The following is a 22,976-nucleotide window of genomic DNA, read 5'->3' as shown; positions in this document are numbered from 1 at the left end:
TTTTTTCAGATACTGCTGAATAGGAAACTTGAGATTCGCATTCAATAGGTTTGTACGAGAGCCTTTTCTTGAAGCTTGGGGTTGGGTGACTGTAGTGACAACTCATGTCACGTGTGCGTGCTCACCCCCCTTGACCCCCTGTCCAGCCTTACGATCGTTTGCACCCCACTTGCTCCAGTGACCAGCGGGGTAAACCTTGAGAAATCAGGAATTCTAGCCCGGTCGTCTGTTAGCCAAGACGTCAGAGATCTATAAATTTATCTACCAGGAGCTACAATGTTCAAGTTCATACCCAGATCTCTCCAAACGCGTCCATGTCGCGTGCCACCACTGCCCACCAACGGCTTCCGCAGTCAAGGAACCAAGCATTACTCAACGAACCGCCCGCTCCAACACCCGAGTTCAAGATCAATAAAATACACTGCGATAACCACAGGCCTAATCAGCTCAACAGGCCTCTGGTGGCTCATAACATCAAAATCAACCCCGGAGGACTCCGTGCCAAGTCTCGACCCCGGAACCACGCCGCTTCCAGGAACTGGTCTGTCACCAGAACAAGTCACAGCCATCCTCTCGAGAGATGCATACTCGTATATCGTCCGCACCATCCCCGGCGTGGATCGCTACGACGGCGCACAGGTTGCGTCGAATTCGCCGTGTGAGGACCAGTTCGTGCATGGGCAGTTTCCCTCGCCAATCAAGTTTCCATCGAGCCATGATTCCAGCCACTGGAATGGCAATGAAAGCCACTGGATGGCATGGGGCGTCTTCGACGGCCATCTCGGCCCACAAACAGCCGACGTGCTGGCTCGCGATCTCTTAGGCTCCGTATCGCGTCGACTTCGTGCATTACAGCCGCTAAATAAAGGAGCACGGATCATTGACGAGGCGATTCAGCGCGCGATCTCCCGCGCCTTTGTCGATCTCGACGAGGAGATTTTCACCACGGCGCTGTCTGCTGCAGAACCATCGAATACGGAACCCCTCGCGACGAAGATCCGGAAGATGCAGCCTGCTTTCGCGGGCTCCTGTGCTCTTCTTACTCTTTTTGATCCAGAAACGAGCACCCTCCACGTCGCGTGCACGGGCGACTCGCGCGCTGTCCTCGCCCAACAATCCGCCGACGGCACCTGGACCGCGACGCCGCTCTCAACCGACCAAACAGGTTCGAACGAGGCCGAGATATCTCGAGTAAACGGCGAACACCCGGGCGAATCCTCCATCGTGCAAGGCGGCCGCGTGCTGGGACTGATGGTCTCGCGGGCCTTTGGCGACGGGCAGTGGAAGTGGCCCGTGAAGGTGCAGCAGGAGCTACAGACCCGATTCGGGGGGCCGGGGCTGTTAAATCCGAAATATCAAGTGCAGACGCCGCCATATATCACCGCGGAGCCCGTGGTTACGAGTACGAAGCTTGAGCCTGGGCGAGCGAGCGTTTTGATACTTGCCACGGATGGGCTGTGGGATATGGTTTCGAGCCAGCAGGCCTCGGAGCTTGTGGGGGTTTGGTTGGATGCGCAGTTCACTGGGCGGAAGGAGGGGAGAGTGGATAGGGGAAAGAGGGTGGAAGGGCTGTTTGATTTTGGGCAGTTTGCTAAGGGGGTTACGTGGAGGTTTGCGGAGGAGAGGACGACGGTCCAGGATGAGAATGCCGCTGTGCATCTTATGCGGAATGCGTTTGGGGGGAGTCACCATGAGCTGATCGCCGGACGGCTGGCATTTGAGGCGCCGCATTCGAGGAGGGTGAGGGATGATATGACGGTGCAAGTCGTGTTTTTCAATACGGGGAATTTGGTTGGGAGTAAGGATACTACGAGAGATGGGGATGCGGATAGAAAATAGAGATCGTGATTAGGCAGTATCCATCTATGTAGCAAGAACCCAAAAGACATTATCGCGCGAGCATCGAGCAGCCTCGTCCCAGGCATCAGACATTACCACCACCCGCAGCAGAAACATTCCCAGGACCATCAATCTAAGGCCGATTCTTCAACCCGCAATTCTCCCTCGCAACCTCCGTCCAAACAACATTCACCCTGCCCAGCTCCTCCGCCCGGTTCCCCGTAAGCTGATTCATCGCCTGCACACCGACATTAAACCCCCCCGGCGCCGCATCAACAGCCGTAACAAACATGGAATTCGTGGCCCCCGCCGCAGACGTATACTGAATCTGGTAGCACGCTCCGCACTTGTTGGAGCCCCACCCGGCGATCGTGGGCGCGCCGCCGATGCGGAAGAATGAGGGGAGAGAGCCAAAGGTGGTGTAGCCTTCTGTTACGAGGCCGAAGTCGCCGTCGGAGCAGGCGACGGTGTTGAGGGAGGTGGCGCCCACGTCGAATTTCGGGTCGTAGGAGAGGGTTGAGGTGCCGGATGGGAGTTGGCGGGCGGCGAGGTTGGGGTTGGAGGAGGGGGCCGCGAGGGTGAGGGCGGGGAGGAGGGAGAGGAGGGTGGTGGTGAGCTTCATTTTGTGGTTGTTTGGAGTTGTTGGTTGTTCTCGTAGTTGTAGAGCTGATGATGAAGATGAGGATGTCGATGAAGAGCAGAATCAACCGGACAAACGAAGGTATTTATACCCCTTCACCACCCAGGCCTCCCACCAGAAAGAAATCCCGAGAATACCACCTCATCGCCTGATCCCCCTCCACCAGCATTGCACTGTACTCTGCACCGAAACCCGAGGAAACCCGCATATGCAGTCCAGCCGCCTGACTGTGCAACCCCATCTCATGACGAGACCAAAATCTCCGCGAGCACAGCCAAAATAGAACCCAAGCGGGGTGAGATACGGCCAGTCCGTCCGTGCCAGAAACACGATCAATGACAGCGCCGAGCAAGTGAGACACTGCGTCTGGATCGGAGTATGATCGACGCGGTCGGCACTGGGGAGCATTGGGGCAGTGTTGGCGTGCAGGCGGGCGCAGCCCAGTCGGGAGGCGGCGCTCGGATGTCGGATGAGACATGCTTATTTTGGGGCGCGGGCTAGCCAAATAGCGGCTGTGATCGACGAAGAATAGTGGGGGAGCGAGACATGCATGATGCTGCTGGAGTCAGATATCAGGCGGCCGGTGCAGCGGGATAAGACAGATACTGCTGCTGGCCATGTTGATTTTTAAGAGTCGCTTTTGAGGTAGAAGGGCAACAAAAACATCAGCTGAAAATCAGGTAAGAGAATGTTGCTGCTGCGTTTACAAGGACAGCCACGTGATTGACCTTACAGTACTCTGTATGTACTTGGTCACACAGCACGCAGGGATAGTGTCATATTTATTTGTTGCCACAGTATTTTAGGAAATCAAGTACCCATGATATCACTTACCACACCGATCAAATAGGGCAAGATTGATAGGTAGTGGCAATTCAAGACCATGGGACTAATCTCAAGTTCTCTCATGTTGGAAGCCCCGCCTATCACTCCTTTGTCTTCCATGGAAGGTTCTAGCACACATGTCTTCTTTCATGATATTTAGCTATATCCAGTGATTCCCTAGCTAGATGGCTTTATTATTCCTACATCCATCTGACACACATCTGAATGTTTGGTCATGGCTGAGTTCTCTCCTGGAGCCGTAGCGCGCTCTGTCATCTCAAGATATGAATTCTTAGACTTGTAGACCCCTCTTCTACTTGAGTTGTCAGATTTGCACGATGTAATAATGCGCCCCTTATGCTTTCACTAAGATAATCAAGCAGCTCACTAAAGGAAACTAAGAGGCCAGGGAAATTATTGTAATAGCTTGACCATGAATTATATATAGATAAGCCGTACGCTGCCCCAAGTTAATCCTGCTGATGCACGAATTAGGGCTCCGCCTCATAATGCCCGGGCGCCCGTCATGCCTATACTCCTGTGGACATTAATTTCCACATGAGAGGGCTTTGCTGGAAGCGAACGATACTCTTTGAGGACATGATCTATGCTTGCTTGACGCCCAAGAGTAGCACGCACCTTGTTATTGTGGTTTTTACTCCAATCTCACATAGTGCTGATCAATGCCAGGGATCTCATCCATGAAGAGCCTGGAAGGGAGAGTATGTCATACTACCGCTTCCGTATGATAAGTGTCAAACCTGCCTGGGGTACCTTTCTGTCCCCTTCCATCAACGTGAAATCAGGTGCCTGATGTTGGATTTTAGTGCTTACTAGGAGTGCGCGTAATAAAGACTTAGATATAGAAACAGGGAGCATTGCAAGCCTATTAATACGCTAACTAATGAGACCCTTGTCATGGCCACAAATCATGGTAGTGTTAAATACGTCTATACACAAACATCCAAGATAGCAAGCGACCTACTCTCTATTATATAGTCTATAAAGCCCGGGGATACATTTCACAGTCTTGTATTTTGGCCTGTCAGAATAAATCTCCAAGCAGTGGAAATAAGCAGGTTATTTATACTGTCAAATTGATACTACAGGAACCAGCATTAAAGAAGAAAGATTAATATCACGCATGAGCCATCCTTTATTAGTAGCTTAGTTATGGGGCCTTATTACTACTATTGGCTATGACTACGGCCCATGATCTAGTTAGGGATGTAGGTGGGGTGGTTTTAATCTATATTTAAAGGGCTATGACTTCCTCATGTAGCCTTTTATTCTATTCGCGTAGGATATTCTAGTCGCGCTTAACCTCCTCTTAACTTAGATTTAGTTGATTTAATAAGCTTGGTTTAGTAGTTAATAATATCTTTAAGCTCATAGATAAGCTTCTATACCTCTCTAGTAGTAATCTGGCTGGTACCCTTACTAGTAGTATGGGTTTTACTATTCCACGTTCTTCTTCTAATAATTTGGGTTGCGTTAATTACTATTTAAGTCTAGGAGTCCTTGAATAAGGTGCTTGCGTGAGTTTCTTGGGTGTTTATGGGATACATAGGGTTTGGGCCCTTCCACTGGTGGGGCCGCCATTGGCTAGGGGCACTTCCCGCTTGGGATACCACCATGACAGCATGAATTCAGATATCTTTATTTAACAAGGCTCGTCCACCTTTGAATCAGGTTGTTTTGCTCTCTGACATCATGTGTGTATAGTCTGTCACGAAATCACTCTGACCTTTATACAAGAGAGGATTGTCTTATAGACCCACAACCAAGGACTTAGTGAGTATGCTCTAGTGGCCCACCTGCTTCTAAATAAGGGGTGAAACCATACTCAGAGGAAGTTTCTTCACATGCAATACATAACAGTACAGCTTTGAAGGACCGTGTTCAATTTAACTATACATCTAATTATCAGCCTTACTAAGCTACATAAACTCTGTCATTGGGTTGGGTTGAGCTGAGTTATTATGGACTGCGAGGAGGGAAAGGAGAACTATGCATAAGCATCAGAACTCATCAACTGTTTCTAGTCTTTGCTCTTCTCTGTTTCTAACGGAATAGTCAGTGATCTAGACCAAGCTCTTGGACAGATGCGGCCCATGTGTCCTCTACATCAATGATATTTCACACTTGATCTGCGCCCCCTTGCGACTCACCACTCCTCCTCAAGCTTCCACTTACCCGTCCAGTGATTGATCCATTTGCGGCCTCAGCCTGACCATCCGATCCAGCCTGTCCCTGGCCCTGACTCTCCTTCCGACGAACATGCCTCTGATACACCCCAAACGCAACCGACCAAACCGTCGAGATAAGCCCCGTCAACCCAACAATCAGCGGAATCAACTGACTCGAGCTTCCAATCGGCGAACCACTGAGATCAACGTCATTCCCAGCCAAGATCCTCTCCCCAAAAATAATGGTCATGATCCCCGCGGGCCCGAAAAAAATAATGAAGAAGATCCGGAAGAACCAGCGGTCGAACCGGTCGGACTCATCGTAGGGGAGGTCGAAGGCTGCGGCGCTTGCGTTTTGCTGTTGCTGCTGTTGCTGACCATCACCATCACCACCACCACCACCACTCTCCTGCCCCTCAACTCTGGCTTCCCCCTCCTGTAACCCCTCCGAGTTTGAATCCTCAGAACGTGCATCCAACCCCGCCGCAAACCTGACAAACGCCCAACCTACCAAAAGACACCCACCGAGACAATACATCACAGCCATAAACCTTTGAAAGCCAATATAATGCTCATTAAACAGATCAAAGTACGCATACAGGAACGTCCGCGCCTCACACCCCTCCCGCCTCCCCTGCTGCGTCCTCGAAAACCACACCCAGGGCTGCACAAGCATCACGAGCCCCATCACACACATGAAAAGCGCCGCGCCCGCGCGATCCTGGGTATCGACTAGACTTCTAGGTAACAGAATCAGGAAGGGCGCCCACATAACCATGGGGACAACGAGCGACCACTCTAGAATCGCAAAGGAGCCGTTGAGTGTGTTTCGGATGAGGATGGCGAAGATGGCAAGGCTGATCACGGACACGCCCTTGCGGGCGTCGCGGACGGCGGAGCTATTGTCAAAGGCGACGGCGAGGAGGCCTGATGCCCAGGCGAAGTAGTAGCCGAGGCGGACGCCGATGCCGTAGACGTCGCCGTCGCCGAGGATCGAGCAGGAGGCTGGGTCGGGGACGTATTCGGTTATTTGGAGGGTTGGGTGGGGGAAGAAGATGAGGAGGGTGGTTATTTTGGTGAGGAGGGGATGCATGAGCGTCATCATTGCTGATGGTGTGTGTATGTGGATGATTTATTACACGTACTCCGTAAGGATACGAGACGAGGCTGGAAATGCCAAGACTGGGAGCTCTACCTCGTCTTTACTCGAAGTGAGGGAGGAGTGGCTGCGAAAAGGTGGCAGGAAACGAGCCTATATACCAACAGCGCGAGGCTCTGGGTTGCTACCGCTCAGTCCACCATCATCTTCCGTGAAGAACGCACTGTCCGGCTACGATGAACAACAGGAAGTCTCGGAGGCAAGGATGCAGCAAACATCTTTGATAACATCCAATCGCTATCTCGAGCTCTGCATCTTGTACCACCCCCTGTCGTGTTACACGCTTAGCCATTCGCCGGTCTCTGCTGGGATTATCTCCGTGCTTCAGCCGCGCGTGGCTGGCTGAACATGACAGAAAACGGTCAGGAAAAATTAGATGCCCTGCCTGGAGAATTCTGCAGATGAGGCTTGGAAACGAACACTATCTTCTGGTAAGGTTGTATCCCTCGAATTCCGTCAAGACCAGTATGGACTATCCGTTCGCAGCGCGGTATCCTTATCGAAGCAGTAGCAGGGCCAGAAGAGGGCGAAACGCTCAGCCCCAAGCGATATGCGCGAGAAAACCAATGGGAAGTGGTACGTGGCGCCCATATACCGCGTGGAAAGGGCTCAGGGAAGAACCAGTGATATTGGCGTTTTTCTGGGTTGGAGTCGATTGTCAATCTGGTTGGGTTTCTCGCGCCGTCGGAGGTTTCAATCACTTGTTAAAGTCGAACACTGAGCCTGAGTTCTTTGTTCAAGCGCCGTGACTGAAGCATCTCGTCCTGCGGCGCTTACAAAAAAGGCAAATTTTGGAAGAGTTTTTCCAAGAACAGACGATGCATTGGAAAGTTCTAGACTATTCTTGGTGCCATTTCTTGGGATACACTGAGTTTGCAGCGCGTTGTGCGTCTCCACTCACGTGGTTATTCATCGGAGTGGTTATCATGAACGAAACTACAGACGTGCGAGCGCGGTAAAGAAGATCTACCACCCAGGCGATTATCTGTAGAAAAGAGACAAGAAGGGGATATCGGGAGAGGACATCCAGCGCGACCTGATCCGCCACAGGGGCCGTTTGTTTTGTCCGCGGTATCTCTAACGGGGCGAGCGGTGGTGGCGGCTGTTTCCAGGTTGGGGGGTGTAGCAGGGTGCCGCTGAAAGAGTCAACGGCACTCTGGAGGATAGCGATGGAGGCTCACGAGACATTGAGTTGAATGAGCCTCGTGGGGTATCGACTAGTGTCGCTGATGAGGAGAAATCGGGCAGAGACGAAGGCGCTCGGGCACCCGTTGAAGGGGTATCATCTGGAGAGAGTAGAATTGCTGGCGTCGGTTCATGAGCGAGTGTCCTTTGTGGAGACCGGTCGTTCAAGCGAGCATGCGGCTCTATATGAGTCAGTAGGCTTCTTTAAACGGGTAGCGGCGTCTCCGGCCTCAAAGTGGTTGTTGTCGCCTCGCTCTCGGCAGAGAAAGACCCGGGAAGAGCCTCTGGGATTTCCACGGGGACGTTGAGAAGATTCTCCCGCTCCATTGCGCTGGGCAGCCCCATAGCAAGCAAATCAAGGGGACGGTCTCGTTCCAAGACCGACTTGGGGTCAACCAGAGTATCGCTCTTTCCCTGGTCGGGGTCGACCGGACTGGGGAACCGGAACCACCGCGCTTTCTTTTCACGGAGCCGGTCTCTCTTCCTCTCTAGATGGCCATCAATCCCAATTCTCATCATGAAGGGTTGCCCGCTGTGGCGCAACGCGAAAGCCGTATGGATCACGGGGCTCCGATTCGAGCGAAACCCCTCTTCGTATTCTTTCAGCTCCCATTTCAATAGCTACGGACACCGTCAGTGGTTTAGATCAGTCAGCCAGAAGTGGGACGTCCGCAATGACGAGCTGGTTGATCTAATTACGGAGTATAAGAGCATTCTAACCGACGTTATGCGCCGTGAGATCTCAGCCAGCTCTCTCAATGGAAATATCTCATCCGTCCATCCTCGAGAGGGCAAATGGAACCCATTTGTTATGTATGTAGATCACTATTATGGAATCATGTATCAAGCCAGCCGTGCATAACCACGGAAGATCTCCATGGAAAGCGATGGAACCGCCTTCGGGGAACCAGGAAACTCCTGTTCGTGGTCCCTCCACGGACGCCGTGTGTCATCAACTTCCCCTGTCTATCATCCACGTATCTGTGCCTTGCAGCTCATACAGCAGGTGGTCACGCACAGTACATTTCATATTATCTAATGAGATAGAATAGAACATCTGTGTGGCTAAGATCTTTGCTATTCGCCTGCAGCTGTTGCTGCTGGTAAGCAACGGCTGTTGAGGCAGTCTAGGGTGTGACGCTTGACCAGATATTGCTAACTACAGGAGTCCCGTACCGCTAAGAACAATAAGGCCGAGCCCACACAGCCCTGAAAATGATGACGGTGCTTATCAATACGTGTCATGGTAACTAATGGGACAAGTCGCCATAATATACACACACCCCTAGAAACTTTACTTCCCTTCTCCCTATCTAAACTTAGCTTTATTGACACTAATCCTCTATCTCCCCTTTAAGACCTTGCTCCTCACTTGAACATCTCCTGAATAGATAAACTTCCACTACTCTAATACGGAAATTAGGTGGAAGGGGAGGCGTATGGTGAGGATCCACCAACCTGTATTCACTACTGGATTGAGTGGAAGGTTACTCTAACCTTATATATGGTAGTAGAGTAAAGTCGTAGATCCTAGGAAACCTAAACTAGCTCTAGGGATCCTTATAGGTCTTAGAAAACTCTGGTGCCCTAGCTATATTCTTTATTAATTTTATTAAAAAAGAGGTAATATCTTAAAACTATTTCCTCTTATAAAGTACTCCCTATCTAGTATTCTAGGCTACTCACTCTCAAGTAAGGAGTGCCTGATTACTCTAAATTTCCCTATTAATTAGACCATCAAAAGAGCAATTACGGTTATAAGAAGGGGTTGCCCGTGTAGGGCGATGAGTATTGGATTGTCGTGTGTTGGTCTAAGTCTAGTTCTGGTGGTTTTGTACGTTTGACTTCTGTCCTTCCTCTTCGTTCGTTCGTTCTTTCTTTTCTTTTTTTTTTTTTATCTTGAGTACATATAAATGCGCATCTTTTTCCGCTGCAGCCAGCCTTTGCGTGGTTTATACTCGGCTAACATCTATATAGGTAGACAAGAGCGGCCGCTCGTGCCTTAAAAGCGGCGAGACAACGTTACTTGCATCCCATGAACATATCTACGGACCAGGCGGACAGGGTGTCATTGGGGATAAGCAGTACGGGCTTGTGTTGTACTATCATTATACAGGAGCGAGAGACTTGGATAAAGAAGATCCAGGTTTTGGATAAGGAGCTCCGAGAGAAGATCGCCGAGAAGGAGGAAGAGCTACAAGAGTTCAAAGAGTCGATCCATCAGATTAAACCAGACTCGAGCTCCTCGCAATGGTCCTCCAGTGACGAAGGCGATTTCCATGCGCACGAGGAGATTGTAAACACCGCGAGCCAGGAGATTTCCGACTCAAAACGTACGCGCGACAGGCTCAAGGATGTGGCAGGGACAATTTTTCATGGGCTGGCCAGCGGCGCTGCTGGGGCTATCACAACCAGTGTTGTTGGAGGTATGGTTACCCGTCCTATGCGATTCTGGCTGACGTCTGATTGCGATCTAACACCAACTTATCAGCTCTTGCAGGTACATTGCTATGTACAGTCATGTAGAAACTGCCGATCTTCAACGAACATTCGAATAGAGAAGATGCGCCTCGAACACTCGAAGAACACTTGCTTGGAGGACTAAATTCCGACGAAGGCGGTCGTGTTCCAGGTTTGAGAATAACTACCTGGTGCGGAGTCTCAGCACCGGCGGGATTGAACCTCTGTAAACCGAGGGCGGAGGATTTATGCCAGATTCATACCAGGGCTTATGTGCACTGGCTTCATTACTGAACCAAAGGAGCCTCAGCCCAAACCAGGAAAATGATGTCCCACGTCCAACTCTCCCTCTTTGTCTCCTCAACGCCCTCCTCTCTCCTCTCAACTCTCTTGATGCAATTGAGGCGAAAGTCTGTGAAGCCTCCTGTTTCGACTACAGGCTTGTCCTTCTTTGGCTCTTGGAAACCCCTACCTCCGTTTTACCAGGGACTATGGTTTCCGGCCGATGGATGGAATTGCCGTTCGTCTATCTGACTTCGCAGGCTGTATTCAGTGGGTAGTTAAAACACAAGAAAGCGCGCTCTGGGCGCTTAGGCCCTTTTGATTATTCGTCAGGCAAGAGGCGCTAAATCTGGCCAACCATGAGAGATCGCACCATGTTCGGCGTAGTTAGTTAATTACTAGATAAATATCTTACGGGCTGTTGCAGGGATTCTCTCACCGCTGCTTGGAAGTTGAGACGATTCTGCCTTGCCTCGCCTTTCGCTGCTTCATGTTCTTGTTTCTCAACCAGGCAGCCGCCACTTCCTCGTTCATGCATTCGCAACCGTGCAACGTACGAACGTACCTTGAGGGCTCTACCTCTCTATTTATATATATATATATATATATATATATATATTTACCTCGTTTCGTGATACCATTCATCTCAACGGCAGCTGCCCCTCCGCCAGGGCACGATGGCCGCCGATAAGTACACAATCGCGTGGCTTTGCGCCCTTACTGACGAACTTGTCGTCGCGAAGTCCATGCTTGACTGGCAGCATGATAGTACCTTATGTGAGACACCTGAAGATTCGAACAAGTACACTCTAGGAAGTATCGGTAAACACAACATCGTGATCTGTTGTCTACCCGAAGGCATCTACGGTACGGATAGTGCCTCAAGCACTGTAACCAGTCTCCGCCGCACATTCAGAAACGTGAGAATAGGGCTGTTGGTCGGCATTGGGGGCGCAGTGTTCAACCCTCGGTACGATATCCGGGTTGGCGACGTCGCCGTGAGTGTCCCTGGGAATGGCCTCGGAGGAGTTCTGCAGTACGACTTTGGAAAACAGCTGGACGACCGGTTCCAGATTACGCGGTCTCTGAATAAACCGCCCGCTGTGCTTTTGAGTGCGGTTGGCAATCTTGCAGCTCGGCATTCTATAGATGGTAAGAACAGTATACGGGAAACTCTTGAAAAGATGGTTTGCGACAACCCGGCGCTGCGCGACTGGGGGCTGGCTTCCTGCGCCGAAGAGGTCCGAGATTGTGGTGGTACGCAGCAAGAGCACAAAGTGCCCTTTGAGCGAAGGCCGCGAGAAAACCCACGAGTGCATTACGGCGCGATAGCGTCGGGCAACCGAGTTATCAGAGACCCCGCAATGAGAGACTGGCTTGCACAAATCCACGATGTGATATGTGTCGAGATGGAAGCAGCTGGGGTGATGGACATCCTGCCCTGCCTGGTCATACGCGGTATATCCGACTGCGCGGACTCGTCCAAGGGTGATCAGTGGAAGCGATATGCGGCAGGGACTGCTGCCGGCTACGCCAAAGAGCTGCTCAGCGAGGTGCCACAGCAGTCTGTAGCGATTTCAACCCGATCAGGTCAGCTAGATGTTCTCCCCAACCCTTCAGCATATGTGCGAACAGTGTGCTAACCATAATACAGCTCCAGGAGGAGATAATTATCGCATGCCCTTAGATCTATCACAGGTCCCAGTGGGGAGGTCCTTCCTTGGGCGAGATTCCGAACTGGCGTATCTGCGAAGTCGCCTGCTTCCAACAACCTCGACCGACCAGAAAGTAGTAGTTCTTCACGGGCTGGCAGGTATTGGGAAAACCCAACTTGCTATCCGCTTCGCTATCGCCCATAGAAATGATTATTCTGCCATCATCTGGGTAAATGCTAAAACGAGGGAGACGCTCTGCCAGTCCCTAGCTGCGGCTTTACCCAAGCTGCCGACGAGTGGGGTGCAATCAGATGCCCATGAAATCGAGCAACAGGCACGAGCGGTCATAACATGGCTTTCGAGGGAAGGGAATTCAAAGTTTCTTTTGATATATGATAATGTTGAGCAGTACATCGCTGCTGAGGGGCCAGGCACAACGCGTGACTGTATTGACCAAATCAGCGATTATCTGCCTTCTGCATGCCACGGATCCATTATCATCACTACTCGGAATATGGGCCTAGCTCGGAGAGTCAGACTGGGTGAACTGTACCATGTGAAACGGTTAGATCCAGGTAACTCTCTCCAGCTGTTGATGGGCAGCGACGGTACAAGACTAGAGCCGCAAGACCAAACCAAGCCGGGTAAGCAACCTTCCACGTCTATCTATAATCATAATCTGACAAGACTAGATTTTATCAACCTTGCAAATCGATTGGGCGGGCTTCCTCTTGCTCTCGTAATAGCTCGTGCCTTCATGCAGACGTCTAACACTACGCCAGCCGGGCTACTGGAAATGTACTCCGAATCCGAAGATTGGAATACTATAAACCAGGAGACAGAGCCAGATAGCCAGTACACGAATGGTACCTTAAGTTCGACACTGGGAATGTCGTATGAGGAAGTCAAGAAAAGGCGCCCTGCAGCTGCGAAGCTCCTTCTACTGCTCTCCTGCTATGACAACCGAGACATCTGGTACACTATGATACGAAATGGCACGGAGGGACAGGAGCCGGCGTGGCTCTTTGAGATTCTCTCCAGTGAAGTCAAGTTCAGACTTACAGTTGCGGAATTGATGAATTTCGGCCTGATCGAGGCAGCAGACTCCGGCAGCTATTCAATGCACCCTGTTGTGCAGGATTGGTGTCGTCATCAACGCCAGGTTGAAGATACGGAGGATACCCTTAGCCACAGCAATATTGGAGATTCAGAGCTCCTCGTGCTGAGGTCTATCGCTCGGAGTATACCCTCCGAGGATCATCCTGATGCCTGGGAAATGCAAAGGCGTCTTCTTCCTCATGCAAGTCAAGTGATCAAGTCGCTGAAATCGCAAAAAATTGAACGCAATGAATTGGACCCTGACCCCGTTTTGTCACTGGAATCCCTTATTCCGCTTTTCCACAGACAGGAAGACGAGGAAACCCTGCGAGAGCTCGCACCCGTACTAGCCAAATACGTGGTCAGGACTCTCGGACCTTCGCATACACACACCATAAGCGTCCTAGTGCTTCTCGGAAGCTTGCACCTCAAAACGGACAAGTATCTGGCAGAGCTGGCCCTGAAAAAGGCATTCAATGGATCCAGGGACAATCCGAGTGATAATCGTTTCGCGGCGCAAGCTCTCGCCATTTTCTACATCACACACAAAGCCTGGGATGATGCGGAGGGTTTGCTACTGGGAACACTGCATAAACTTGCAGGTGAAAGTCACGTCGAGAAAGACGAAATACAAATGCTCGCACTGTGCCTCGGATATCTTTATGTCGCCACCGGGCGTTTCACAGAGATGGAGGCCCTGTTTCTTAAAATGGCCTTTGACGAGCAGGGCGCCCTGCGTCCCCATATGGACTGCTTGATAATGACAACCTCCCTCGCTGCACTATACGCCAAGCGCCGCCAGCACGATAAAGCTGAGCACTTATATCACCAGGCAATCGAATGGTCTGCCGTGCATTTAGGTCCCACTGCTTATTTGACCTTGATAACCACGAACGCCCTCGGACGGCATTACTGGACGGCGAAGAGACACGAGGATGCGGTCCGGGTTTTCCAGGGATTATTGGGTATCTACGAGAAGTTGCACGGCGTAGACAGCACAAACGCCCTGAACACGAAGATGTGGCTAGCGTTTAGCCACGTCGCGTTGCAACGACGGGACGCACGGGAGCTTCTTGAACAAGTAGCGGAGGGCTATATGAGGGTTCTGGGCCCCGAAAGCGGGAAGACGCTGGATGTCCTGCTTTATGTGGGGTATCACTTTCTGCTGCTCAAATGCTTCTCGGAGGCAGAGTCCGCATTTCGCGCCGCCCATACTGGGTATGTCAAAACAATGGGATGGGATCACGCCCCTACAGTGGAGAGTGCGGTTGCTCTTGCGGTTGCATGCTGGGCCGACAACCGAGTCGACGAAGCAGTGGATATCTTGGAGAAAGCCCGCGATAATCAGCCCATAGCCGCTTTATCCGCTTCCACGCCTGATACTCGGACAATGTTCCTGACTGCAATACTGCTTCATGTGCAAGGGAAAGCTACCGAGGCACGGATTGCGTACCGGGACTATTTGGAAGCGTGTCGTTGCACTCCAGGCGCGTGGAACGTGTTTCGAGGTCACGCTGAGATATCTTCCGAGAACCTATCATCACAATTGGGGCTAGACGCTGCTGAGAACACCGGCCAATGAGTGGGATAAGCCACTTCTGACTGAAATAGCAAATTTTCCCGGTACTTATTCTTGGCTACTGTAGGTGTTATCTATAGAATTCCACTGCCATTGAAACTGTGTATACCTCCAATAACGACCCGTCGGAGAGCTAAACCCCGACTAAGATGCTAATTTCAGCTCTCCAAGTCGAGATTAAATACGTCTCGAGGCCCGCGCGGCCCACTCAAGAAATGAACAACTTGTGGGAGCACAACTCGTTTCGCAAGCCGCCGCTCAATTATTTCGAGTCGATTGGACAGCTCTCCATACTTGCTTGCAAAACAAGCTCCCGTTTCTTTTTGGCTCCCGGTGCCTAACCCGGGCTTGGCCCATTGTTTACTTGGATCAATCAACATGGTCAGTGTGCCAAGTAAAGAGGGCGGGTGCACGACATGTCGCAGGAGGAAGAAACGCATAAACTGAAAAGCCCCCGAGGTCAAGGACCATGTTGTACTGACACTCCTGCGCGGGGGGGCGATCAATAAGTGCGACAAGAATACCCCTTTTTGTAGTCAGTGCGTCGAAGCCGGGCTTTTATGCGAAGGATACACACGCGTCCATTCGGTCTGGATCAAGAAATACTCAGTGAGCGATCCCTGAGCGCCCTCATTAAAGCGGCCTCATCCAAATAGGGAAAGTTACATTGCTTCTAGAAAATCAAGTCTGTACAGGGATACATATGTATTAATTATAGCTAAACTAATTACTAGTCTTTGCTACGTGAAGCCTAGCAGCCATAATACGTGATTCGTGCGTTATATACTCCTAGTAAGTGGGAACTATGGCGCGCTAGTGCAGTGCCTGAGGCACCGCACTATGGACGTGTTGTGTATGGGGTCTAACAGGGACTAGGTGTAAAGGTGCTGTGCCAGGTCACGTGTCCTTCCAAAGTCTTACCAAAAGACCAACATGAATCGCGAGATATCTCGCGATTCCCCTGGAACCCATTAAGTAGCGCACTGGGACCTTGTAAGCCTGAGATCAACCACCACGTGGGATCCTCCAAGGCCTTACACTAGGTAGTGGCAGGTAGCATTTCCTAGTTAGGCATGCCCGTTCCTAGATATGGCGGCCCCTAAGGGCAAATAACTTAATATTACCTCGATACTTATATATAGTATAGTTACTAGCTAATAGGCTTACTAGGGCTCTAGTTAAGCTACTCTACTAAGAATGTATTAAGATACTAAATATAGTTCATATTTCCTATCTTATTTTTACCTAATCTAGTAATACCTTTAATACTAAAAAGGTGTATTAGCTAGAAGATCCTTTTAGTAATAAAACTGAAAGGGAAGGCCATCAACCCTTGTAGAAAATCAAGTACGTAGGTACAGCCACCTGGTCACCCCTCAGGAACCCGGACGAACATCCATGGCCCCTTTGGCTCCAGTATTAGTTTATGCATCACACTATTCCAGCCTTCTTCCAAATAAATAGTGTGCCGCTTGGGCAACCTCGAAACAGCACGTACTGTAAAAGCCAGAGCTAAAAATGTGTCATGGCATATGTAGGAGCACATTATCCCGGCGGCGGCGTCTTGACGCTTACCTCGCCAGCTCTAGAGACGCCCATTTACAAATCGGAATTGGAAAGTGAAATGGATTCAATACCTGAGATTGATTGTAATCAGCGGCGGGGCTGACACCTGCTGCGAGGGGTTGAGTTGGGAGAGCTTCCCGAATTGGTAACGTTGCCCACCCCAATCTGCCCAGCGCAATGGGGTCCCATCGCGCACCTACGAGTGCCTGCTTGGCAAGCGATGACTTCATCATAACCTGGTGCCTGCATATATTTACGCCGGCTTCTTGCCTGCGTAGTTGTAACATACCTTGCCGCAACATACCTTTCTGCTTCAACCGCTATTCGATCCCATAGGAACCAGACTAACATGATGCCCGATTTCTCCGGCGTTTCTCTCCAGGGCAAGACAGCCATTGTCACCGGCTCTTCGCGGTACGTACATATACGAACACGCATCCACGTCATCCTAGCTTGGATTCAAGACGCTCAACGTCTAACGCTACATGAATCAGAGGCATCGGCGCAGGCATTGCCCTGCAACTCGCAAAGCGCGGCGCAAACGTCGTGGTCAACTATGTCTCCGAGGGCAGCAGGCAGCGCGCAGAGAAGCTCGTCGAGCAAATACAGCAGGAGGCAGGAACCAAGGCGATCCTATGCCAGGCGAGCGTGCTGAACCTCGAGGAGATCCCGCGGCTGATCGAGGCCGCTCTGCGGATTAGCAAGGATGGGAAGATTGATATTCTTGTTCACAAGTACGCTGAACTAGCTGCATTGCCCCCCTAAATGACTCAATGACCGGGACTTACCCTGACACTGACGGTGATTATCCAGCGCCGCCCTCGGCGAAGAATCCGACCTCAAGGACCTCAAGCTGGAAATGTACACCTCTCATTTCGACACCAACGTCCGGGGCCCGATCTTCCTCACGCAGGCGGCCCTCCCCTACCTCCCCCGCGGCGGGCGCATTGTCTTCGTCTCGTCTGCCGCTGCGCGCCTCGGCGTCGCAGGCCACACAGTCTACGCGCCAACCAAAGCCGCCAACGAAGCCCTCGCCCGCGTCTGGGCCAAGGAGCTCGGCCATTCGCACGGCGTTACGGTCAATTGTGTGAATCCGGGGCCTGTTGCTACTGGTAAGAGAACCCCACCACATGGACTCTCTCTACCCCTGCTGTTTTTCCTCCCGTGTTGCTGATGAATCAACGGCGACAGACCAGTGGTACCAGTCCGATGAACAGTTCCTCAAGGACATGCAGCCCATGATTGAGGCGACGCCTGCGGCGCCGCGGGTGGGTGAGGTTGAGGATATTGCTCCGCTCGTTGCGTTCCTGTGTACGGATGATGCGAGGTGGACGACGGGGTCTGTTCTGTGTGCTAATGGTGGGCTTTATAACTAGATTGGACATGTGAGAAGATAGAAACATGGAATGACATGACCATATAGCATTAGGATCGCAATTCGTTCTGTGTAGTAACTCAGCATTTCCTCTTTCGAATGGAAGGAATTGTCAGCGTGTACTGTAAATAATATTTGGAGAAGGTCTTGGGGTTGTCGCATGTAGACAGTATGACGTACTTACGAAGAATCATAGCCTACATCGTGAGTTATGAGATGGGTTCGCTTACTGGGGACAGAGAACACTAGTAAAGAGTTACATAGGCTACTACTGAGTTATACATATATAAATGTAAACCCTGATCCCATAACAATCTTAACACACCATGGATTACGCAACAAGAGGGATATAACTATAGAAAAAGCTCGACTCATAACAAAATGATTGATGCAAACTATACACAACGTAGGTCTAGCTAGCCAAAGTCCCCAACTTGAGCGGGCCCATGGCCAGCACAAGAAGTTGGAACCATTGGTCTGGCATGCTCCAAGGAAAGCCCTTCACAAACGCGCATCCCGCTCCGGATCACTCGCCGGATTCGCCCCCTGAATCCCCAGCTCATTCATCACCGTATCAGCCGCAAGCCCGCCCTGCTCCATCGCCCCCTCGATAAACGCCCGCCACCCCATCGCCCAGTCCGCATTCGCCATGAGCACGTTCCCATGCCGCTTCTGCAGCTCCGCCAGATACTTGGTCAGGAACCCCGTGCGGTACCACGCGGGGCCCGCCTGCGAGTACGGATCCGACAGCCAGTCGTGGAAGAGTATCTTTTTGATCTGCATCGGGTGGAAGCGCTGCAGGGCCGTCTCGAGGCGCTCGGGTTCCTTGAGAGGGTCGAGTTTGCCCCGGTTGTCGCCGGCGAACGAGGTGATGCGTGTGCTCTTGTTTCCCGCGCAGAACCCGTCGCCGTAGACGTAGAGCAGGTCGCCCGGCCAGGTGCAGCCGCGCAGGCCGCGCAGGTCGCCTTCGACTTCGGCGTGGACTTTGGTTAGGTGGTTGAGGTGGCCGATGCGCATGGCTTCCTGCCGGAGTGGGGAGAGCGGGGGGTCGAAGTGGATGGTGTGCAGGACGGAGAGGGGGATGGTGTTGACGACGCGGCGGGCGCGGAAGGTCTTGTTGGTGGTTGTGTCGAGGGTGACGACGCCATGCCGGTCGATGATGGACTTGATGGGGGTTCTAAAGGAGTACTGCAGGCCGAGGCGGACGGCGTCGTCGAAGATCTTGCGGGCAAGCGCCGACTGGCCCTCGCGGATCTTGTACAGAGTCCACACCTCCTCGAACGTCTCCGGGGTGAAGCCCTGGAGAGCCTGCGCGCGGAGCATCTCGAGATAGCCCACGTCCTCGACTGTGCCGGCGCACATGTGGGGGACCAGCGATTCCAGCAGGGCGAGCTCGTCCGCAGACAGCTCGTCCTTGATCTGGTCGATGCGGTCGCGGCAGGACATTTGGTCAACGGCCTGGACCTGCTCAAAGGAGACGCGCTGGTTGCCGAGGGACGAGTACGGCAGGGGGCAGAGGAGCCGGCCATCGAGGCCATCAATGTTCATAAACAGCTTCCAGGCCCGCTGCGTCATTGCACCAGCCTCCTCGAGCGAGAGCTTCCGCGATCCGGAGCCCGTGTCCAGGGTGAAGTACGCGCAACCGCCACCGTCGGTGCGGGTCATCTGGACAGCGTCCTGCAGGCCATAGCGCTGCATCTCGGCAAAGAGGCGGCCGTGGACGTGCGAGACCCAGGTGCCGCCCATTTCATATGTCGTCCCATCGACCTCGGCCGACCAGGTCCGGCCTCCAATCCGGTCGCGGGCCTCGAGAAGGAGAGTCTTTTTCCCTGTATCGCCTCCGTATTAGCATGCCATCTCCTTGTGGTCGCTCGCAATCAACGTACCGGCCTTGACGAGGTCCCGAGCAGCAATCAGGCCCGTGTACCCAGCGCCAACGACAATGGCATCCCAGACTTTGCCCGCAGCAGCGTCACGGATCTTGGTCTCGGGGAGAATCACACCATACGTGCGAAGGCCTTGGGCGAGGCCGTCTTGTTTTGTGTAAATGTACCCGTCGTGGGAGAGGTTGGCGCGATAAGACATGGTGGATGAAGAACTGATGGTGGGAGAAGTATGAGGGACTCTCGATGGGAGTGTTGGGTCCCTTGCGGCCAAAGCACCGTTATAAAACTTGGTCGCGCTGCAGATGAACAAGACTTGATCCGTCTCGCGCGTCTGTCTGACCAGCTTCAGCGCTACATTGATAAGCAGACAATGGATCGACCAGGTGGAGCGGATGAGGAAGCACGCAGCAGCTGAGCGAGTTTCTCAATCGAGAGATCTCGCCAGCTATGCAACTACAACCCCCGCTTCATGGGCTGGTTGGGGGTATTGCCCGATGTGGTAATGCGCCCAGCGATGACCCCGCGTGGACCAGCGCCTTTGAAAGAAAACCAACAGACAACAGATGAGAACAGTGGCACTGGGGCCCATTGACTCCAACGGACCGACTCGGACAACTCCAATATATCCTCTTCTAATCTGAGGTTCGTCTTCGCCACCTCCTACTCGATCCAGAAATGTTGCACGCTTCATCGAGCGCCATCCTGAACTCCACAATGCGTACAGTTCCAGCCCTTGGCACTTGTCCTGGCATTGCTTCCCATTCTGGTCTCTGCTTCCCTGGTGGCATCATGGGCAACTTTGCAGGCAGGTATATAAGCCGGTATCGAAACAGCTCTCAAGCACGGAATCTACCAACCAGCGTCTTTTTTTCGTCTTCAATTCTCACCCTGCGCTTTTCTTCCTTGTGTCAACTGCACGATGCCCCTTTCAGCCTTTGTCCCCAACCCCCACCCTCTAGACCCGTTGCATGTGGGGGAAATCAAGACTGCAACGGCCACGATCCTGCGCCATCTTGGTATCTCACGAGAGGACGTCCGCTTCAAGGTCATTGATCTCTACGAGCCCTCCAAGGATGAGACCTTGAAGTACCTTGCACAGAGCGGGCCAGCCCCTGATCGGCGAGCACGCGCCTACTTTCAGCGATTAAAGACACCCGTCCTTTCGATTGCAATTGTAAACATCACACAGGGTGTCGTGGAAAGAAGCTACGATGCCCCGGACTCCCAAGGCCCTGTGGACTGGGTCGAGTACGATCGGATTCACAAGGCATGCCTCTCACACCCTGCGATCCTCGCAGAGGTTGCCAAGTTGAAACTGCCCCCAAAGTAAGCATGCCCCAGGTACTTTAAGGAGTTTACTGACCATCTTGTTTAGTTCTCGAATCGAGAATGACCCCTGGAGTTTCGGGACGGATAACCATGAAGAACGTCGCCGGCTCTTCCAGTGCTACATGTACCTCGCCCTCAACGACGATCCCGAGGCCAACCACTACTCCATTCCACTTCCACTCGCCCCCATCTTCGATGCTCATACCCTCGAGCTAGTTGAGCTACAGCGCCTCCCCACCGGCGCCACCGACGAGCTTGACGAGGAGACCCAACCCTGGGATCCCACCAGTGCTGTTGAGTACAGCGCCGATCTTTTAGGCCCCGATGCATTCCGCAAAGATCTCAAGCCACTGAACGTCATCCAGCCCCAGGGGCCTTCCTTCTCGATCCAAGGGCGCCATGTGCAGTGGCAAAAGTGGTCGTTCCAACTCGGCTGGAACATGCGCGAGGGACCTGTCCTCAATGATGTCCGATACGACGGGCGCTCTCTGTTCTACCGTGTCTCCATGAGCGAGATGACGGTCCCCTACGGCGACCCCCGCTCGCCATACCACCGCAAGCAGGCCTTTGATCTGGGCGATTCCGGATTCGGCCTGACATCCAACTCCCTGAATCTGGGCTGCGACTGCCTGGGACACATTGCATACTTCAACGGGATCCGCGTCACGAGTGCCGGGGAGCCCGTGATCATGCCCAACGTCGTCTGCATGCACGAAGTCGACGACGGAATCGGCTGGAAGCACACCAACTGGCGCAATGGCAAGTCGTCTGTCGTGCGTGACCGCCAGCTCATCGTGCAGTGCACGGCCACCGTCGCCAACTACGAGTACATCCTCGCCTTTGTCCTCGACCAGGCGGCAAATCTCCACGTCGATGTCCGCGCCACGGGCATCGTATCCACCATGCCCATCAAAAAGGGCGTCCAAGTCCCCTGGGGAACGGTCGTGGCGCCCGGTGTCCTCGCCGTCAACCACCAACACCTCTTCTGTCTCCGTATCAACCCTGCGCTGGACGGCCGCAACAACACAATCGTCTACGACGACTGCGTCCCCGTGCGCAACGAGCCACAGCTCGACCCCTTTGGGTGCGCGTTCAGGGTCAAACAGACGCAAATCACCAAACCCGGCGGCTACGATCTGGACCTGACGCAGAACCGCACGTTCAAAATCCTCAACGAGTCTCACATCAACTCCATTGCCGATAAACCCGTGGGCTACAAGCTGCATCCTGTACCCAGCCAGATGCTGATGATGGGGCCGGAGACCTTCAACCTCCGGCGCGGCGTCTTCTCCACGAAACCAATCTGGGTCACCGAGTACCGCGACCATGAGCTCTGGGCGTCGGGCGAGTTTACGAACCAGAGTCGCGAGGACACCGGGTTAGCAGAGTGGGCAGTGCGCAAGGATAATGTCCGGGACAAGGATGTCGTTCTCTGGCACACCTTTGGGGTAACGCACGTTACTCGGACTGAAGGTATGTTGTCGGCCAGCTGTATCACCAGCTATATCACCAACTATATCAATGGTTTAGAGATATATACTAACCTGGCCCATCATTTAGATTTCCCCGTCATGCCAGCAGAGAAGATGACCGTATCTCTAAAGCCCGTCAACTTCTTTGACCTAAGTCCGTCCAACGATGTACCGCGCTCCAACCAAAAGGACAACAAGTCGACTCTGCATCAGAACGATACCTCGTGCTGCTCTGCTCGTCCCTCTCGGATCTAGACAGGTGGCTGTTGTATCCTGTTTCAATTCTGCTAGTGTTTCGATAAAATCTATGTATATACTACAAACCTTATGATATCAATCAGACTTTGAGTTCTCGTCCTCTATGTGCTAGTACTTGGCTTCTCGAAAGGAACCCGAAACCCACCCAGATCCATCGTACAGCCCACTGGGTTCTTCCG

General features: G+C 52.5%; 9 protein-coding genes across 9 annotated transcripts; 5 read left to right on the top strand and 4 right to left on the bottom strand.

The window, feature by feature from the left end:
• Positions 1-171: 171 nt before the first annotated feature.
• BJX68DRAFT_125386 (PP2C family serine/threonine-protein phosphatase) lies at positions 172-1,906 on the top strand. The gene has a single exon (XM_071036188.1). It carries the CDS (start codon positions 277-279, stop codon positions 1,837-1,839), a length of 1,563 nt encoding a protein of 520 aa, XP_070897299.1. The 5' UTR covers positions 172-276; the 3' UTR covers positions 1,840-1,906.
• aspf13 (allergenic cerato-platanin Asp F13) lies at positions 1,824-2,524 on the bottom strand. Its single transcript, XM_071040760.1, has one exon. It carries the CDS (start codon positions 2,459-2,461, stop codon positions 1,973-1,975), a length of 489 nt encoding a protein of 162 aa, XP_070897298.1. The 5' UTR covers positions 2,462-2,524; the 3' UTR covers positions 1,824-1,972.
• Positions 2,525-5,388: 2,864 nt separating this feature from the next.
• BJX68DRAFT_268684 (uncharacterized protein) lies at positions 5,389-6,595 on the bottom strand (the record flags this gene model as incomplete). Its single annotated transcript, XM_071046158.1, has 2 exons — positions 5,389-5,427; positions 5,501-6,595. The coding sequence occupies 2 exons, from the start codon at positions 6,593-6,595 to the stop codon at positions 5,389-5,391; spliced, it is 1,134 nt and encodes a 377-aa protein (XP_070897297.1).
• A 1,446-nt stretch (positions 6,596-8,041) lies between these two features.
• Positions 8,042-8,353, bottom strand: BJX68DRAFT_268683 (uncharacterized protein; the record flags this gene model as incomplete). The annotated part of the gene is made up of 1 exon (XM_071046157.1): positions 8,042-8,353. The coding sequence occupies one exon, from the start codon at positions 8,351-8,353 to the stop codon at positions 8,042-8,044; it is 312 nt and encodes a 103-aa protein (XP_070897296.1).
• Positions 8,354-9,872: 1,519 nt separating this feature from the next.
• On the top strand, positions 9,873-10,442 carry BJX68DRAFT_268682 (uncharacterized protein; the record flags this gene model as incomplete). Its single annotated transcript, XM_071046156.1, has 3 exons — positions 9,873-10,263; positions 10,329-10,337; positions 10,396-10,442. 3 exons carry the CDS (start codon positions 9,873-9,875, stop codon positions 10,440-10,442), a joined length of 447 nt encoding a protein of 148 aa, XP_070897295.1.
• An 814-nt stretch (positions 10,443-11,256) lies between these two features.
• Positions 11,257-14,914, top strand: BJX68DRAFT_268681 (uncharacterized protein; the record flags this gene model as incomplete). Its single annotated transcript, XM_071046155.1, has 3 exons — positions 11,257-12,169; positions 12,234-12,878; positions 12,927-14,914. The coding sequence occupies 3 exons, from the start codon at positions 11,257-11,259 to the stop codon at positions 14,912-14,914; spliced, it is 3,546 nt and encodes a 1,181-aa protein (XP_070897294.1).
• Positions 14,915-16,829: 1,915 nt separating this feature from the next.
• BJX68DRAFT_268680 (SDR family NAD(P)-dependent oxidoreductase) lies at positions 16,830-17,853 on the top strand (the record flags this gene model as incomplete). The annotated part of the gene is made up of 4 exons (XM_071046154.1): positions 16,830-16,891; positions 16,972-17,211; positions 17,291-17,589; positions 17,669-17,853. 4 exons carry the CDS (start codon positions 16,830-16,832, stop codon positions 17,851-17,853), a joined length of 786 nt encoding a protein of 261 aa, XP_070897293.1.
• A 500-nt stretch (positions 17,854-18,353) lies between these two features.
• Positions 18,354-19,937, bottom strand: BJX68DRAFT_268679 (flavin monoamine oxidase family protein; the record flags this gene model as incomplete). The annotated part of the gene is made up of 2 exons (XM_071046153.1): positions 18,354-19,681; positions 19,739-19,937. The coding sequence occupies 2 exons, from the start codon at positions 19,935-19,937 to the stop codon at positions 18,354-18,356; spliced, it is 1,527 nt and encodes a 508-aa protein (XP_070897292.1).
• A 720-nt stretch (positions 19,938-20,657) lies between these two features.
• On the top strand, positions 20,658-22,794 carry BJX68DRAFT_268678 (copper amine oxidase; the record flags this gene model as incomplete). Its single annotated transcript, XM_071046152.1, has 3 exons — positions 20,658-21,064; positions 21,114-22,540; positions 22,628-22,794. The coding sequence occupies 3 exons, from the start codon at positions 20,658-20,660 to the stop codon at positions 22,792-22,794; spliced, it is 2,001 nt and encodes a 666-aa protein (XP_070897291.1).
• Between the last annotated feature and the right edge of the window lie 182 nt (positions 22,795-22,976).

The sequence above is a fragment of the Aspergillus pseudodeflectus genome (genome assembly GCF_044049435.1).
Source record: "Aspergillus pseudodeflectus strain CBS 756.74 chromosome Unknown BJX68scaffold_32, whole genome shotgun sequence".
Taxonomy (NCBI): domain Eukaryota; kingdom Fungi; phylum Ascomycota; class Eurotiomycetes; order Eurotiales; family Aspergillaceae; genus Aspergillus; species Aspergillus pseudodeflectus.
The sequence above is the reverse complement of the archived record's forward strand: the minus strand, read 5'-3'. Positions and strand labels throughout refer to the sequence as shown.

Excerpts from the sequence above, each read along its gene's own strand:
- BJX68DRAFT_125386 (XM_071036188.1), top strand. The coding sequence starts at position 277 with ATGTTCAAGTTCATACCCAGATCTCTCCAAACGCGTCCATGTCGCGTG.
- aspf13 (XM_071040760.1), bottom strand. The coding sequence starts at position 2,461 with ATGAAGCTCACCACCACCCTCCTCTCCCTCCTCCCCGCCCTCACCCTC.